We start from the raw sequence: 16389 nt of genomic DNA, 5'->3' as shown, positions 1-16389 counted from the left end.
CAGCTTGATTTTTTACATTTTGATTTTTAAGTTATGGTGTTCAAATGATTTATGTTGGCATTCTACATTATGCATTTTGAGTAAATGCGGTTATCTGGAACATGCAACTCATCTCCAAGTTTAATATGTAGCTCTTTGATTTATTTCCTTGAGCTACAAAAGAAATTTCAAGTGTTGCCCTCATTTATAGCAAAAAAGACACTTTTACCCTCAACCACTTGGAAAGCACATGTCATTTCGTCTAAAAATGTGATGTCGTCTCTAAAAAAAATGCACATTGCATGCAATTATGAACTATGGAGGGTACATTGCTCGATTTTGAACTCGATGGGGAAATGTGCAAAACACATTATAGTTGGGAGGGTAAAGTGTAATAAACCCTTATATCTTTATTTATTTAGTTATTTTAAGTATTTTGTTTTTGGAGTAAATGCCCAATTAGAAGATGTTACATGTCTTTTTCAAGGTTAGGCTATATATATGCTTTGTTTTAGGGTTTATGAGATATGGAACATAGGAAAATAGATTAATCTCTCCTTTGAAAATTCTTCAATAAATTTTTAAATTTTCATTATTTTCTTCTTGATTCTTCTCTATTTTCTATTTTTATTTTCTTGGCAACCAAGCATGGGTTGTAAGAGTAAATCCCCTTTCATGTGTGACTATTTTTATGTGACCTTGAGAAAGAAGAAAGGGAAATAGAGAAACTATATGAGGAATGTGTGGAAAGACAATAAACTCTAAACCTAAACTCTTTGATTTATGTTTTCATTATGATTGAATATATTATCTATGTAGTTCTTTTCGATTAATAGATGATCAATGCTTAACTTAGTTCTAACGATGTTCGATCGCCTCTTGATTATTGAATAACTTGTTTTGATTAATCGTACATAAAATTAAGACAAATCCTGCGAATGAATCTAGGGCTTGAATGTTAAAATGAGAAATAAAGGTTAAGGTTACTTCAAAATACTTTTGAGATCTAGATTAGATTGTCAAACTAGAGTTTCAAGCTGAAATTGATCTTAAGATACGTTTTAATTTTGGGTCCACTTTTTAATTCCTAAAATAGCAAAAATCTCACTTTCTCTCATTGGGTTCAAAATCAAACTTATGATCTTCTCTAGATAGTTTATTTTATTTTATTTTATTTTTATTATAAATTTTACCATTTGTATTTTATTCTTATTTATTTAAATTAAGATTTCATTAACTTTAGTAAATATCTAATCTAAAAACAATTGAACATATAAGAACTAATCCTAGAGGATTATAACTCAAAATACTACAAAGTCATGATAACTTTATCTTTGGTTTTTGTATGATCAAGATTATCATATATTTAGACTTTATTATTTTAATTATAATATAGATTTGTGGTCGATGGTTACACATTAGACAAAACCTATGGTGAATTAGGACATTAGTTATCGGTTAGTCATGATTTCACCAAATTACTATTTTACATAAGCTCTTAACCTTGAGAGAATATTGAGTTAGTCTTATGGTTTTGACCTATGGATGAGATCCTAAGGTGGTTATATATTCTCTATAGATTGGGTCACTATTGATTAAGTTAGATAATAACAAGTATTATCGAGATAAACACCCTAATATCTCATGAAATTGAGATAGTGTGTCCTCTTAAGAGATCCTAAGAACTTGTGATTATAAAATTTGTAGTGTTATAGTAATTCCTTTAATGGAATTTAACATATGCTCTTAATAAGTTAGAGTATGTCAATTAGTCATCTAATAAGAGGATTTGAAACTCTAGGATGATAGAGGTAATTTTGAGAGGTTGATAGCTCTACCATATTAGATTACTAACACAAGTTCATAGGGAGATTGCATGTAATGGTTAGTAGGTCATAGTTAGTCCTAAGGGATTGGTTAAATTAGATTTAATCAATTTTCTTCTCGATCTAATTTTATAGGATATTAGAGTGCAATTGATTCTCTATAGTGGAATGTTGAGTGAACTTCAAAATTAGATTTTGAGAGACATAATATTTTCTTATAGTTCCCACTAGTTCTCACTCAAGCTCACACTATTTGGTGGCATGTTATTTTAAGGGATATTTGAGTTTTCTTTTTTAATTTTTATTATTATTATATGTGTACATAAGGACATTTTAGTAAAAATTCAAGGCTATATAAAAGCCTATAAATTATTTTTCTGGATTGGATTAATTAATTAATTGGAACTTGATATTCATTAATTAGGACCACTCGGTTAGATTAAGTGACCCCAATCCAAAATAGACTCAAGTTATTTAAGTCTATAAGGAGATCTATATAAACATTCTTAGGGTTTAGGGTTGGATACTTCAACTCACTATTGTTTTCCAAAAAGAAAAAAAAAAAAACCTAACCTCCATCTCTCAAGAAAAAAAAAATCCACCCTTTACTATTATCAAGATCCAAGGAAAAGCTACGAGATGAAAGATCTCTATGTCTTTGAGATTGTTCTTCATCGACTATAAAAAAGATTTAGGAACATCCAAATATTTGGTATGTGTTCTATGTTTCTCACCCCATAATGAATTTTAAGGCATATTAGTTTATGTTTCAACTAGAATCTTTAGATGCATGCACCCCTTTAAAGATCTAAAGGCTTGGATTCATTTTTCCAGGAATTCAATAGAACACCTGTTTGAGATATTTTCAAGCATTGAGAAATCATGGTGATAACAAGAAGGAGTTAGTCCTCACCTTAATCAACCTAAACTTAGGTGGTGTTTGTTTTTTTAACTTTTTGCTGAAAGTAATTTAGTTTTAGAATTTAGGTTGTTTGTTTTTTTACTTTTTCATGACTTATTATAAACTTTTTACTAAATAGAAAAAGCCAAAATATATAGTTTTTTCTAAATAGAAAAAATAACATGTTGATTTTTTTTACTTTTTAATACTTAATAGAAATAAAATACTACGAAAACAAACAACCTAATATTTAACACTATTAAGCATTAAGGTTCTATTTAGAATTAAGTAAAAAAACAAACACCACCTTAACCTTTGAGGAAGGAAACAAATTGAAAAATGCTAATGCCTATACTAGTAGCACAACACCTTAATTCTCACTTTTAAATTGACTCGATGCTTGGGATTTAAAATTTAAAAATAAAATGGAGAATTAAAAAATCATTTGAATTTAGAATTTGAATTTCAAATTGATGAAGTATCAAATAACATGAAACATGCTTGGGTGGTAAGCACAAGGTATTTGAAATTGAGGAATGCCTTATTCCCACTAAACTACTCCTAATCTAATGATAAACAAACTCTGCCTTATCTCTCCCTAATGATTCTTTATTCAACTAAGGAGAGGTATTTATAAGGGAATCAAACCATTTACCCATTGAGCTTATTACAACAACCAGAGTACTTGTGAAAGTTCTCATAATGGGTGACACTACAATGAAACTGCAACCACTTCAATAAACGTGGAGCCTTTGCCTCCTCCTATCCACTTCAAAATTATGTTTTAGCAATCAATTAGATTAGTACTTCATTTCTTCATATTATTGTTACTCTTAACAATTCCTACAAACACCCAAGACTTGCATTCTTTATAGTTATCTTACTTGTTTACGATACTTTAAATATAGATGTTTAATAAACAATTTATTAATTAAGATTAATAAAAATAAATATTAGATGGTAAATATTTGTTAAAATTATTAAAGGTAAATATACCAATTTGATGATTTAGAATAAATTTAAAACAAATTTTATAAATAAAAAAATCTTAATAATTAAAACAAAAATTAAGTAATAAGTTTTAATTTAATGATTTAAAAATAATTTAACTTAAAAGAACTTAAGTCATTAAGTAATAAGTACTAAATTTACCGTATACCCTCTAAGTAGAGAAGTCATAAAAATATACAGATATATATTATCTATGTGTTGGCCAACAAAAGAAGATTTAAAAAATAAAAAATAAAAAATAAAACTCAAGATTTAAAGCAGAGTTAAACATTTGCTTTCTTTGATCACAAAGAAACCAATAAATATATAAAATATGTGCATTGTAATTTCCTTTATTTATCTTTGTTTTACAATTAATAAAACAAAAGATAAAAAGAAATACCAAAATGAAAATCTAACTAAAATAGTTAAGAAAACCCATAACATATTACGAGTCTGAAAGCAAAGATGAGACCCTACAGATGAAAGCGCTTTCCCTCAAGAAATTTGTGGATTAGTAAGTACAAAGATATAAGTTAATTGATTACAAGACTTTGATTTTTCACAGAGAAACTCAATTGAAGTGTGAAAAGAGAGAGCTAACCCTTCATTTTCGGCACCAACGTTGAGAGCACAACTTGAGTTGTGGAAAAAAAATGAAGTGATTTGAAAAGTAAAACAAGAATTTTGACATTCCAATAAATCTATCTCCTATACTTAATAAATCTTAATACAAAATTAATTAAAATATCAATTATGAGTGAGATTTGATTTATGTCAGAATTATTTTTTATTTTATTCTCATCCTAATTTAAATCATGGAAAAATTATAAATTTAAATTCTTCTAATTTATATAATTGGTCAAAAGGATATATAAGAAGAAGGGAAATTAAAGAAGACAAATGAAAGTCAGGGTAAGGGGCAGGTGGGAAGATGAAGAAGAAGAGAGTTAGGGTTGAAGAGGGTAGTTTTGTCATTTTAAAATTATAATTTATTGTAAAAAAATTAAAGGAAAAAGAGATGGATGCAAGAAGAATTCATATGGATGTGTTTTAACAATTTTCTACTACTAAAATGTTTTTAAGGATATTTGATCATTTGGCTGTCAAGAATACATTTCTTTTTGTCTTTTATTTATTTATTTTTATTTACAATTTCACCTTTAATTTTTCTTTTCTTTTCTTCTATTTTTTGTAATTATTATTATTATTATTCACTTTACTATTTATAGCATTAATATTAAAATATTAATACAAATATTGTTTGTATTGTTTTTAATAATAAACAATTGCATGCAATGAGACAATAATTCGTTATTAAATAAAATAGGTTATTCAAAAAAGAAATAATGATAACAAAAGGAATTAATAATAAGTAAGTAATTAAAAATAATAATACCAATATGTATGTTTTTACTAATAAGTAATCATTTGCAATAATACATCAAATAATAATAATAAATAACATTAAAAATACTAATATATATCATGATTGTATTAAAATATTAATAAAATTTTAAATAATAATAATAATATAAAAGTAAAAAAGTTTGATGGAAAGATAAACAATAATAAAGAAAACTAGAAAACATGACATAATAAAGAAAAAAAGATAAAAATTATCTTTTTACCGGTAATAGACTTTTTATTTATTTATTAAAAATATTAAATTTATTAATAATTTTTTAAAAATAATTTGAAACTTAAAAATATATGTAATGATTATAAAAATAATAAACATAATTAATACTTTAAATTCTTTGCGAATCTCTTAATTTTTAAGAATAATTTAAAATTTAAAAAATTGATTAATTAATTATAGATTAATTTAAAATTTTTAAATATCATGTTTTGTAATTGAGTACTGAATATATGCATATAATGAAAATTTTGGCTCATTCATACCTTAAAAAATTAAATTTTATTTGTCTTTATATAAAATTGTATTAACAATTATTAATTTTACATTATTATTATTAATTATTTAATTATTTATTTTTAATAAAATTAATTAATTATGCTTTATAAGATGTTAATATCTATATTTTTATAATATTTACAAAAAAATTACATTTATTTTTTAATTTATTTATAATTATAAAATTTATTTTTAATAAGACTTAAATTAAATTATGTTTATATATTATATAAATTGAATTTATAATTTTTTTTATAAAATTAATTATTATTTTTAAATAACAAGTTTCTGATTTTTGAAAGTATTTTCTACTGATAAAATTTTAATTTTAATTTTTTTTAAATCTATAAAGTTATTTGTAATTATTTTTGGACTTAAATACAAACACCAAGAACCCTTCTAGAAACGCGTTGTTTTGTAAAGAGTAGCAGCAAGTAGTTAGTAGTAACTAGTAGTACACTCATACCCACCAAAGTACTAGAAGCCTTCAAATTCCCAATCTACCCTTAGAACAGTTGATGCTGGAATCCAGCGGCACGTGGCGGCGGTTCGCACAGGGAACTGCAACAGGCTCCCTGATCTCCAATTCGCTGCGGGGCTCGCCTTCTTCGTTGGCTCCTTCTCGGAACCTTCTGAACCAGTTGCATACGAGTGACGTCTTGATTCGCAACACCTTTTGCTTTAATAAAATAGGAAAGCAAACAATACTAAATTACACATTTCAGGAAAAACAATTATTAAATTCCAAAAGTTCCACGTCCAGCGCCACTCAGATCCCACCTTCTCTCTCACATCCAACTCAGATTTCCTTGGTCTGGCGGCTTTTTCGGACCCCTTCTATGACTTCAACCCACATGTCTTCCCAGTCCCCCAAGTTCAGCCCCCGCCACCCCGTAGCCGGTACTCTCCCCAACTGGATTATACTTTTCTTTGCGTTGATTTCTTTGTTTTTGTTTTTGTTTTTCTTGTTTTCAGTTCATGAGTTGTGTTGTTTTCTTCAAATGTTTTAGATTTTAGGGATAGGGTTTGTTTTCCGAGGAAGGGGAGGAAAAGGAGAGAGCCCATGGCACCAGCGGCGAAGTTGGAAGGCGTGGATAAGGAGTTGCAGAAGATCTTGGACGCTAAAATGGACGAAGCGCCGGCCAGGCGCCGCGCAAGGGAGGCCTTCAAGGAGATTCAGCTTGGAATCGATCATTTGTTGTTCAAGGTATTGAGCAATGCTGAGTGGTGGAGGGCGTCGTTTTGACTTTTGACTAATCTTGATTTTTTTTTGTTCTTTGAATTCGTCCGACCTTTTCAAAGTGGGCTGGGAAAAATAGTACTAAATGCTGCCGGATAGTAGCTTAGGATTGATGGTTGGAGTTGGGATTCTTCATTAAATGTTTGGTTGACTTTTTAGTTATGGGTATTGGGTTTTGATCTTAGGCATCAATATCAATTAGGGATTGTGGAATGATAGTGAAAGCGTTTTGATGTAACTGATGGGATTGCATTACTCATTTATTTTACTTTTAGCGTTCCTTTGATGATGAATTTTACTATTAGTATAGTTTGATAAGTGAATGATTGTTGTTACCTTCATTGAGATTCCCCTTCAATTTACTTTAAATTTGGAGTCCCAATTTTTTCACTTGAAATTTAATTGAAAATGTACCAATTTCTTCACGCCCACTTGCCAGCACTGTGTTTCATGGAGTCTCCATTATTTCCTGATTTTTCTTGTAGTGCTAACTTACCTCATTTTGGCTCTTTTCCTGTGCTGCAGACGCCTCCTGATGGTGTGAAGATGGAAGAGGTAAAAAGATTTTCTCTTCTGTAAACCAACAATGGAGCTAAATAGGTTGTATAATTGGGTAATTTTGTGTTAGAAATGCATGGCATCTCACAATTGTGTCTCTTATTAATGCCAAGCTCTTCCTGCTTACAATTTCTTGTTAAACATGTCTAAATATGTCTACTTGATAAAGTCTGAGGCTAAGGCTTGTTGAATGGGGAAGGGAATGAGGTGAAGAAGAAAACTGGACCCCTTTATCTCACCACTTTCACCCACCTTTTGATGGAGAGTAAAAACTCTCTCCTATACAGTTTTCTTTGGGTGCATATTATGTGCAGAAAACCTTTTGTGTTCTATAAGTTATTTGATTGGAGACCAGCATCTAGTTTCTTCTTCTGAACTGAAGGGTTTTGGTTTATCATAGATTAAGTAGCAACCTTTGGAATCTTAGACCTGACTAACCCTGCTTTAGATTTTCTGTTTCCTGTGCATTTGAGTTTAGCCACTCTGTTCTACTTGGATGGCTTGAGAAGAAGCTTAATATGAAACTTGGCTTTTGTTAAGCAAGCATTACTTGTTTATAAACATATAGCTATCCTGTGTAATTTTTCAATGATTCTATGGGTGTGTTTTAAACAAAGATAATGACTTTCAGATTTTGCAGTACAGATGTATGTGGTGAACTCTAGAGGACTGGAAATTTTCTCAAAAAGTTGGCTTCCTGCAAACTCTCCCCCAAAAGCAGTGATTTGTTTTTGTCACGGTTATGGTGACACTTGCACATTTTTTGTTGAAGGTGTGTGGCTCATGGCAAGATTGGAAAGTTTGTAGCTAGCTAGCTACCAATGTGTGGTTTTAGTACATTGTGATAAAGGAAGTTAATTATTTCATGGCATTGTTTGCAGGAATTGCTAGGAAGTTGGCAGTATCTGGATATGGATTTTTTGCAATGGATTACCCTGGATTTGGTCTTTCAGATGGTCTTCATGCCTATATCCCAAGTTTTGATGTGCTTGTTGATGATGTTATGGAGCATTACTCCAAAGTAAAAGGTGTGTTAACGGCTAACCTGGTATATACTTTTATAATGGGATCATTTTGTTAGAGCTCTTGGATAGTGGAATAGTGTTGGCAAGGAGGTTCTAGATTAAAGTTTCAACAGGGGAAAAAACATCATCTATTAAAAGAATGAGGCGGAATTATTGCTTTTAGACAGGAAAAGCCCCTGCATAACAAGTTTTCAATTTTCATGTTTGCTCAATGGGCTAGCTTTTATTTTGGTCTTTGTCTTTTGGTTTTGGGGCAGCCTGATTTTTAATGAAGATAAGAAGTTGGAATATCCGTGGATTGGGATCAAAAAATAAAAGAAGGGTAATAAAAACTTTCCTTTGTAATGGAGGAGTTGGATGTGATTATGCTTCAAGAGACTAAAATGGAGAAGTGTGATAAAATCCTTGTAAGTAGTTTGTGGATGGCCAGAAACAGGGAATGGGCAGAGTAATCAGTCTGTGGGGCCTTTGGAGGTGTTTTGATTATTTGGGACTCAAGTAATCAGTCACAAGAGTTTTTTCCTAGTCTGTCAAACTCTCTTCTAATTCTGGAGAAGATTTTAGGCTTTCTTCTGTATATGGCCTGGCCGTTTTATCTCTTAGAATGGAGTTTTGGTAAGAGCTCTCAGCTCCCTTTGGACAAACTTTAAAACAAATTTCTGGTTTAGGAATGCCACAGAATAAAATATAAATTCTAATATAGTGCCATACTGACTAGGAAGAGGTTTTGAAACATTCAAGTTGTATTTAAGATTTTTTGTAGCATTCCTATAAAAAAAGTCTCAGAATCCTATAATAACTAAATGTTAAATGACATTAGTGTGCTCGAGCGGTAAGGGGTTGGGGCAGAAATGATGTTAGTTCTAGTTTAGGTTTCATGTGATACACCCCAAAAAAAGAAAAAACACATCCATTTTCATTAAGACTAGCAAACATCCATAGTTAACCCACTTGTCACCAAACATGATTTGGTGGTGTTCTTGTAAGTGTGGTCTGTCTAGTTGGCGAATCTTTAAATGAAAAAAAAAAATGATGGTATGATTTATATATGGGATAGAAAATTTTGCTAATCTTGCTTTGCACCATTTTTCTAAAATTAAAAAGTTGCAAAAAGATATGGGCATATTATACTTACATTTAGAAAAGAACAATAAATCTTGCTTTTTCTAGCTTTCCCCTATCTTTAAAGCCTTGGTTAGACTACATAACTCTGCCGTGATGGTCTCACTTATTGAGCTCTCCTCATCGCCCAATTGGTTTCTTGGCCAATACAGGACATCAAGCTGCACAAACATCCCTAGGGCCTCTAAAAGAAGGCAAAGTCACAAAGGAGGAGAAGAAGATACTTTTAAAATAAAACATTAAGGATATTTTTGTTTTATGTGAGTTAGAGCAATGACTTTGTAATTTCATATTATATTCTATTAATATATAAAGATAGAGCCATCCAAATTTAGGTGATCACATTTGTTTACTCTCGTTCTTTTCTTATCTTCTTTAGTTTTTTCTCTTTTCTAACATGGTATTGTACCTTTGTTATCAGGAGGTAATGAATTTGAACCTTACTGTATATTTATTTTCCCTAATTTAATGAGCTTACATGTGAGCCCAAAAAGAAGGCTGCTTATGAGGCAGGATTAGTGTTAAAGCATGTACATTATTGGCCTACCATTACCTAACAGCTTAAGTTTTTTTGTCAAATTAGTAACTTAATATGGTATATTACTTTGAAACTTTTTCTCCCCTTAATTCTATTCGTAGTTCAATATCTTTGGTTCTGACTTTGGGATGAAAGTATATCAATTGGATGTGAAACTGTCTTCTCATATGGAGAATCAAAGATCTGAATGGGGAAGCATATCTGGAGCAACCGCCTGAGTTTGTTGCCTAGAAAGAGTTTAGTGTCACGGTTTGCAAGCTGCAAAAGGCCATCTGTAACTTAAAATTGTTTCCCTAGGCCTGATTTGATCAGTTAAGCTATGTACTCATATCTTTTACATTTCAGAGATGTCATTAGATCACTGTATCTTTTTACTAAGGAAAGAAACTGGTATTGTAGTTCTTGTGTTGTATGTGGATGACATTCTAGTTTCAGGAAGTGACACTACAGATGGTCAGCAGGTAAAAACTTACCTGAAGGAAAATTTTCCAAATTGAAGAACTTGGAGTATTGCAGTATTTTTTCATGATTGAAGTTGCCCATTGAAAAGATTATATGGTTTTACCTTAATGAAATATATGCATGATTTACTCATTGTAACTGGTATGTTAGGCTCTAAACCTATGGAAACTCCTATGGAACTGAATGTCAAACTTGAAGGTGAAGGTAGTCCTGATTTTCTTGTTAAAAAGAGGTATAGAAGCCTTCTTGGAAAACTAATTTATTTGATAGTTACAAGTGATATCACTTTCTCTGTGAGTGCTATAAGCCAATTCATGGAAGCTCCTAATTAGATTCATTGGGAGGTTGTGAGCGGAATCTTGAGATATTTAACTGGTACAATGGTTTTAGGTGCTTCATTAAAAAAAAAAAAGAACTAATCCTAAATCAGACATTATTAGCTTTTCACATGCTGATTGGGCAGACCTTGACATTGATGGAAGATCCATTAGTGGATGTCGTATGTTTGTTGGTGGAAACTTGGTTACATGGAGGTGTGAGAAACAAAATGTGGAGGTAAGATTTAATGCTGAAGCAGAGCATAGAGCTATGCATTCAACCTATGAAGTCATGTGGATCAAGAATCTTATGGAGGAGCTTGGTTTCTCACTTGAGAATCCCATGGCAATGTAATTTAATAATCAAACTGCTATCCATATAGCTAGTAATCCAATTTTTCATGAGAGAACCAATTATTGAAGTATTTAGCCATTTTATTAAGTTGTTATGGGTGAGAAGATGGTGACCACAATTGTCAAGTCAGAAGATCAAGTTGTACATATATTCATTAAAGCAAGATCAAGTTGGACATATATTCATTAAAGCCTTGGGAAAAAAATGTTGTCTCCAATGTGTTCTCTAAGCTAGGGTTTAGAAATATCTTTACCCCCAACTTGGTGGAAGGGTGTTAAGCTATAATATTCAGGGTTTATAAGTCTTATTCAGTTAGAGCAGTAACTTTGTAATTTTATGTCATTTCTTCTTCTTCTGCTTCTTATTATGTAAATAGAAAGCCATCTAGCTGTAGGCAATGGCCTCATGTTCGTTTATTCTCATTCTTTTCTTCTCTTCAGTTTTTTCTCTTTCCCAACAGACACAATTATATCCCAATGTCTAAGGAACAGAATAATTCTAGTATCTTTAAATTTGTACTAACAAGAAGTGGCTATCTGAATCATATCCTTGGTGAAAAAATGACTCAATTAAATGGCATGTTCTGAAGCTTTTTGTCCTTTGTGTAATCCCCAATGAGAAGAGGGAAAAAATGAAAATGAAATGAAAACTAAAGGAGTTTCCATGTAAACTATAACTAGATGATTTGTGTACATACTATTTTGTGGTGTACAGTTGACAATACATACGTGATTCTCAATTTAGAGGATTACAATCAAAATGATCTTGACACAATATTGTTTTGTGCTTAATGCTTGTATTTGTTTGCTTTGGATGGCAGCGAACCCAGAGTTCCGTACTCTTCCTAGCTTCCTGTTTGGAGAGTCTATGGGTGGAGCTGTACTGCTGAAGGTGCATTTAAAGCAACCTAATGCATGGACTGGTGCCGTTCTTGTTGCACCTATGTGCAAAGTATTCTTCTGAACTTGATTCTGATAGACACTGCCTGTCAATGATCTTTAAATTTGATTAGCAGAATGCCTTTTTTTTGTGTAGATTGCAGATGATATGGTTCCACCAAAGTTACTGAAACAATTTCTGATTTGCATAGCTCATTTTCTTCCAAAGAAGAAATTAGTACCACAAAATGATTTGGCTGAGATGGCATTCAGAGACTCGAAGAAGAGGAGACTGGTTTGTTTCCTTTTTCTTTTCCAAACAAATCATTGTACAGACTAAACATTTAGCAGATGTTCATAAGTAGAATGGAATATGGATGTAGATACTTCAGGGTTGTGTAGTAATGGGACTTATTTCTCTCTTGCCTTTCTAATGCTGTTTTTTCCTACTCCTGCATCACTTCTGCAATCTACCATGCATGATTTTACAGTTTACAATTCCTTATGTGAATGTGGCCAAAATATTTCTGTTCTCACCTGAATGCAGGCTGCATATAATGTTATTGCATACAAGGATAAACCACGCTTGAGGACTGCTGTGGAGTTGCTCCGAACCACCCAAGAGATAGAACGTCGATTGAAAGAAGTATGTTGTTTCTCTGACAATCTATATATTTATATACAATTTGCTTAATATATATACCATTTTGCTTAAGTTGATCCAATCCACTTTGTTTCACATCTTCTTCTTCTTCTTTGAAACTTATCTCTTGAGGTCTAATGTTAGGTGTTTCCTAGTCTTTCTGCTTTCACCTACGATAGGATCAACAGAATCTGAAAATTTATTTATTTATTTTTGGACAAAAACAAGGCTGATATATTAATAGAGGAAAGTGTATATAGAATGATGATCAATTCTTCCAAGTTCAAAGATTAGCAGGCGGAATGAAAAGAACATGAATAACAGGCTTAACAGCTTCTCAGAAGCCCCTCAGCATATAGCCCCCAACACCAAGGTTACAAACAAACAGTTGGAAACATTTAAATGGTTAGTACCCAGCTTTGGAAATGTTTATGGGTGGGATTCACTCACCTCATTTACATTATTTATGTTCGATTTTGGATAAAAATGTGCAAATAGAAGAGAGAAGAGGATTGGAGAAATATGTGCGAGGATTTGAAGAGAGACACCAAAACCATATAGTTGTAATTACAGCTGTTAAAAACTTATGAGACATGATTTGATACAACGATTATGATAATTTTTTATGGAAATCAGGATGTATCACAATTGCATTCCATATTTTATCTTAAGTGTGCCTCATGATACATAGACAATATATGATACAATTATCCAATAACATAACAATACATACATTTAAATATAATTTTTAAGAAAAATAAAATTTAATTTTTTTTTTCTTGAAAAAATTTGTTATATTGATTGTTTAAAATGTATGATAAGGTTAGAAATTAATCATACAAAGGAGAAAGAGGTAAAATAAGCCAAACATGAAAAGCTACATTCTTATTGTCAAAGACTCACATAAAATGTTGGAAGCATAATAAATTTATTATTACATTGAACATTGAGGAATTTTTATTTGAATGATTTTAATGTTGATATTGAAAAGGATGGTGATCGATGAATAAAAACTTTTACTTAATATACTTTTTTTTTTCCTATTGTGGGAAAGGAATGGTGACAAGTATGAATAGTTTGAATTTTGGAGATGACAGTCAACAACACATATTGTATGCCTATAAGAATTTGGATTAAAAATCAAGTCTAAAAATTCAAAAAGTCCTAACTTTATGGATTTTTGTGATGAATCTATGCATTGAACTTATACTTGGTTAAATTGAATTTTTCAAAACTTTATTTTTAATGTTTTCACATGATATGATAGTTTAGCTCTTTAAATCCTACTATCTTTCATGAAATTAGTTATATATTACTTATAATGAAAAAAGGTTATATATTACTCTCTGCTTCAAATATATATGTATATGTATATGAATACTTTTTATTTATTTATTTTTCATTATATAAACAAGCTTACAATATCATACATTTTCCTTGTTATAGTTCCTCGTTATGTAATCTGGCACTGTATTGGAAAGAATCCTCAGTTTATAACCAAAAAAGGAAAAAAAGAAATAACGAACAATGAAAGAAAGAAAAAGAGTGATTTGCACATAGACTACACCCTTGTAGAAGCACACAACACTGTGGCTCCTGCAGATACTTCATCCATTTCAAGAATAGACAATGATGATAGCTGCCTGGGTAAAAGGCCACTTTGTTTTTAGAATCTTAGTTTTCCAGATATAAATATATGTTTTTTGAGAGCAATACTGTAAATTGAGTTAATATTAGGTGTGTGCACTTAAATGAAACTTGTTAGCCTGAAATACACTGAGTCAATATTCGAACAATTTAAACTTTTAGAAAAGTTGATAGTTTAATATGATATTAGACTAGTTACAATACGCCACACATGAGGGACGATGCTATAGCTTAATAGATGTTGTGGGCCCATATCTTAACAGTTTACGATTTTAGAAATGACTTAAGCTTTTTGGAAAGTTGGTAGCTCACAAAACTTAAGGTGATGAGTACTTGTGAATCTTCTCATAGTTATCCAGGAGCATCAGCAATTGATCAATTTAAAATATTCAAAATAATTTCAAAGGGGATCTTCCATTCTATGCTGGCGGCCCACCAACCTGAAATTTATATCTTCAGATCCTCTACTAGCTGGAGTTACATTTTTAAAATGATACCGATCAAAGTTGATCAAAGGTCATTATGTTTATCAAGTTACAGTTGAAAAATACTGAAAAGAAAAGCTGAGCATGTTGTTGGATGGATAAATAAAAGTCAGTTTGACTGAAGTAAATTGAAGTCTTCCCTTGTGCTTGCATAGTGGAGGTAAGGATGTGTGGTACAGTGTGGAATACATTGAAATGATGCCAAATCTCATTTTCTGTGTCTTTACAAAGATTTGCCACTTGTAATCTAAGCTTATTGATTCCATAGTTCTAAATTCTTAACTCAGTGTTACTTGAGTTTGTTTAAAATTAACTATATTGTATGCAAATAACACACACCATTTGGGCAATCCTTAGCTAATGCAAATAGCATAGTATCTGTGTTTAATCTAGCTACAGATGTTTTTGAATGTTAAATTGGATAAAGCATATCCAGAGAGGTCCTTTGCTTCTGCTTTTTGTTATAGTCTATACCTGTATGACAAATTGGAAATTTTACTGAAGCTGATTACTTCAGTATGTCTAACTAGACTATAAATTTTTTCTTTTTCTTTTTCCTTATTTTTAAGACAAGGATTTGGAATTGTTGATTAACTGAGGCAGTCAATCCTGTTGAGAACTACAGATGGGGTAGAATTATCAATAAGCTCTTTACTAAGGAGCTGAACAGAATTATTGAACCTGTGAAATTAATTTGTTTCAAGTTTCAACTGTGTAAATTTCATGTGATTTTTGAAAAGCTCTATACCAAGCATAATACTTCGAATTGTTATTTGTGTTAGATAACTTAGAACTGTTATGATTTACAGGTCGCTCTGCCATTATTGATCCTGCATGGAGAGGCTGATACTGTAACTGATCCATCTGTGAGCAAGGCTTTGTATGAAAAGGCAAGTAGTTCAGACAAGAAGCTCAATCTTTATAAGGATGCTTATCATGCTCTTCTTGAAGGCGAGCCAGATGAGATGATAATTCGAATCTTTGATGATATCATTTCCTGGCTGGATGGGCATAGTACAAAAACTACCCACATTTAATCGATTATGATCATTCATTTCTTCAGAAAATGAATAAATAAGGGAAATAGCCCCTTACACTACTTCAAAACAGGGGATAGTAGGGGAGGTTGCTATCGCACATAAATCAATCCAGTCATTGCATTGTAGCTTTGTGGTTTGTCTTATTCCAACGATTGAGTATTTGTTACAATTGGCTGTAAAATAGTTATTTGTTTATATAATAGTTGTAAGTCGAATGGAGCTTTCAGGTTATTGAAAATTGAGTTTGTAATGGTATGTATATATATGGGCCTTATTGCACCACTGCCTCAATGCCAGGAGTTTCTGGGATCCAGCTAGCAGTAAGCTTTTATGTGAGGGAGGGAAGCCCTGCCAATGGGCAAAGCTTAGGGTTCAACCACCATCACTTTTCCTGTGACGGTCTGTCTTAAAGATGGTTAAAATCTAGGCCCCTGACCCATGGTTAAGCCATCTTACCAAGCCTTG

The 16389-nt window shown here is 31.4% G+C and overlaps 1 protein-coding gene across 1 annotated transcript; it reads left to right on the top strand.

Annotated features, from left to right (window-relative positions):
• The first annotated feature begins 6038 nt into the window (after positions 1-6038).
• LOC100261782 (caffeoylshikimate esterase) lies at positions 6039-16203 on the top strand. Its single transcript, XM_010662124.3, has 9 exons — positions 6039-6514; positions 6625-6821; positions 7380-7409; positions 8058-8184; positions 8294-8440; positions 12052-12182; positions 12267-12404; positions 12657-12755; positions 15694-16203. The coding sequence occupies exons 1-9, from the start codon at positions 6133-6135 to the stop codon at positions 15919-15921; spliced, it is 1479 nt and encodes a 492-aa protein (XP_010660426.1). The 5' UTR covers positions 6039-6132; the 3' UTR covers positions 15922-16203.
• The last annotated feature ends 186 nt before the right edge of the window (positions 16204-16389 follow it).

The sequence above is a fragment of the Vitis vinifera genome, chromosome 14, assembly GCF_030704535.1.
Source record: "Vitis vinifera cultivar Pinot Noir 40024 chromosome 14, ASM3070453v1".
In the NCBI taxonomy this organism is placed as follows: Eukaryota; Viridiplantae; Streptophyta; class Magnoliopsida; order Vitales; family Vitaceae; genus Vitis; species Vitis vinifera.
The sequence above is the reverse complement of the archived record's forward strand: the minus strand, read 5'-3'. Positions and strand labels throughout refer to the sequence as shown.

Bases quoted from the DNA above. Each gene is read 5' to 3' on its own strand.
- LOC100261782 (XM_010662124.3), top strand. From the start codon at position 6,133: ATGCTGGAATCCAGCGGCACGTGGCGGCGGTTCGCACAGGGAACTGCA. The intron at 6,822-7,379 runs GTATTGAGCAAT...CCTGTGCTGCAG, and splicing joins TCGATCATTTGTTGTTCAAG to ACGCCTCCTGATGGTGTGAA. The intron at 12,183-12,266 runs GTATTCTTCTGA...TTTTTTGTGTAG, and splicing joins TTGTTGCACCTATGTGCAAA to ATTGCAGATGATATGGTTCC.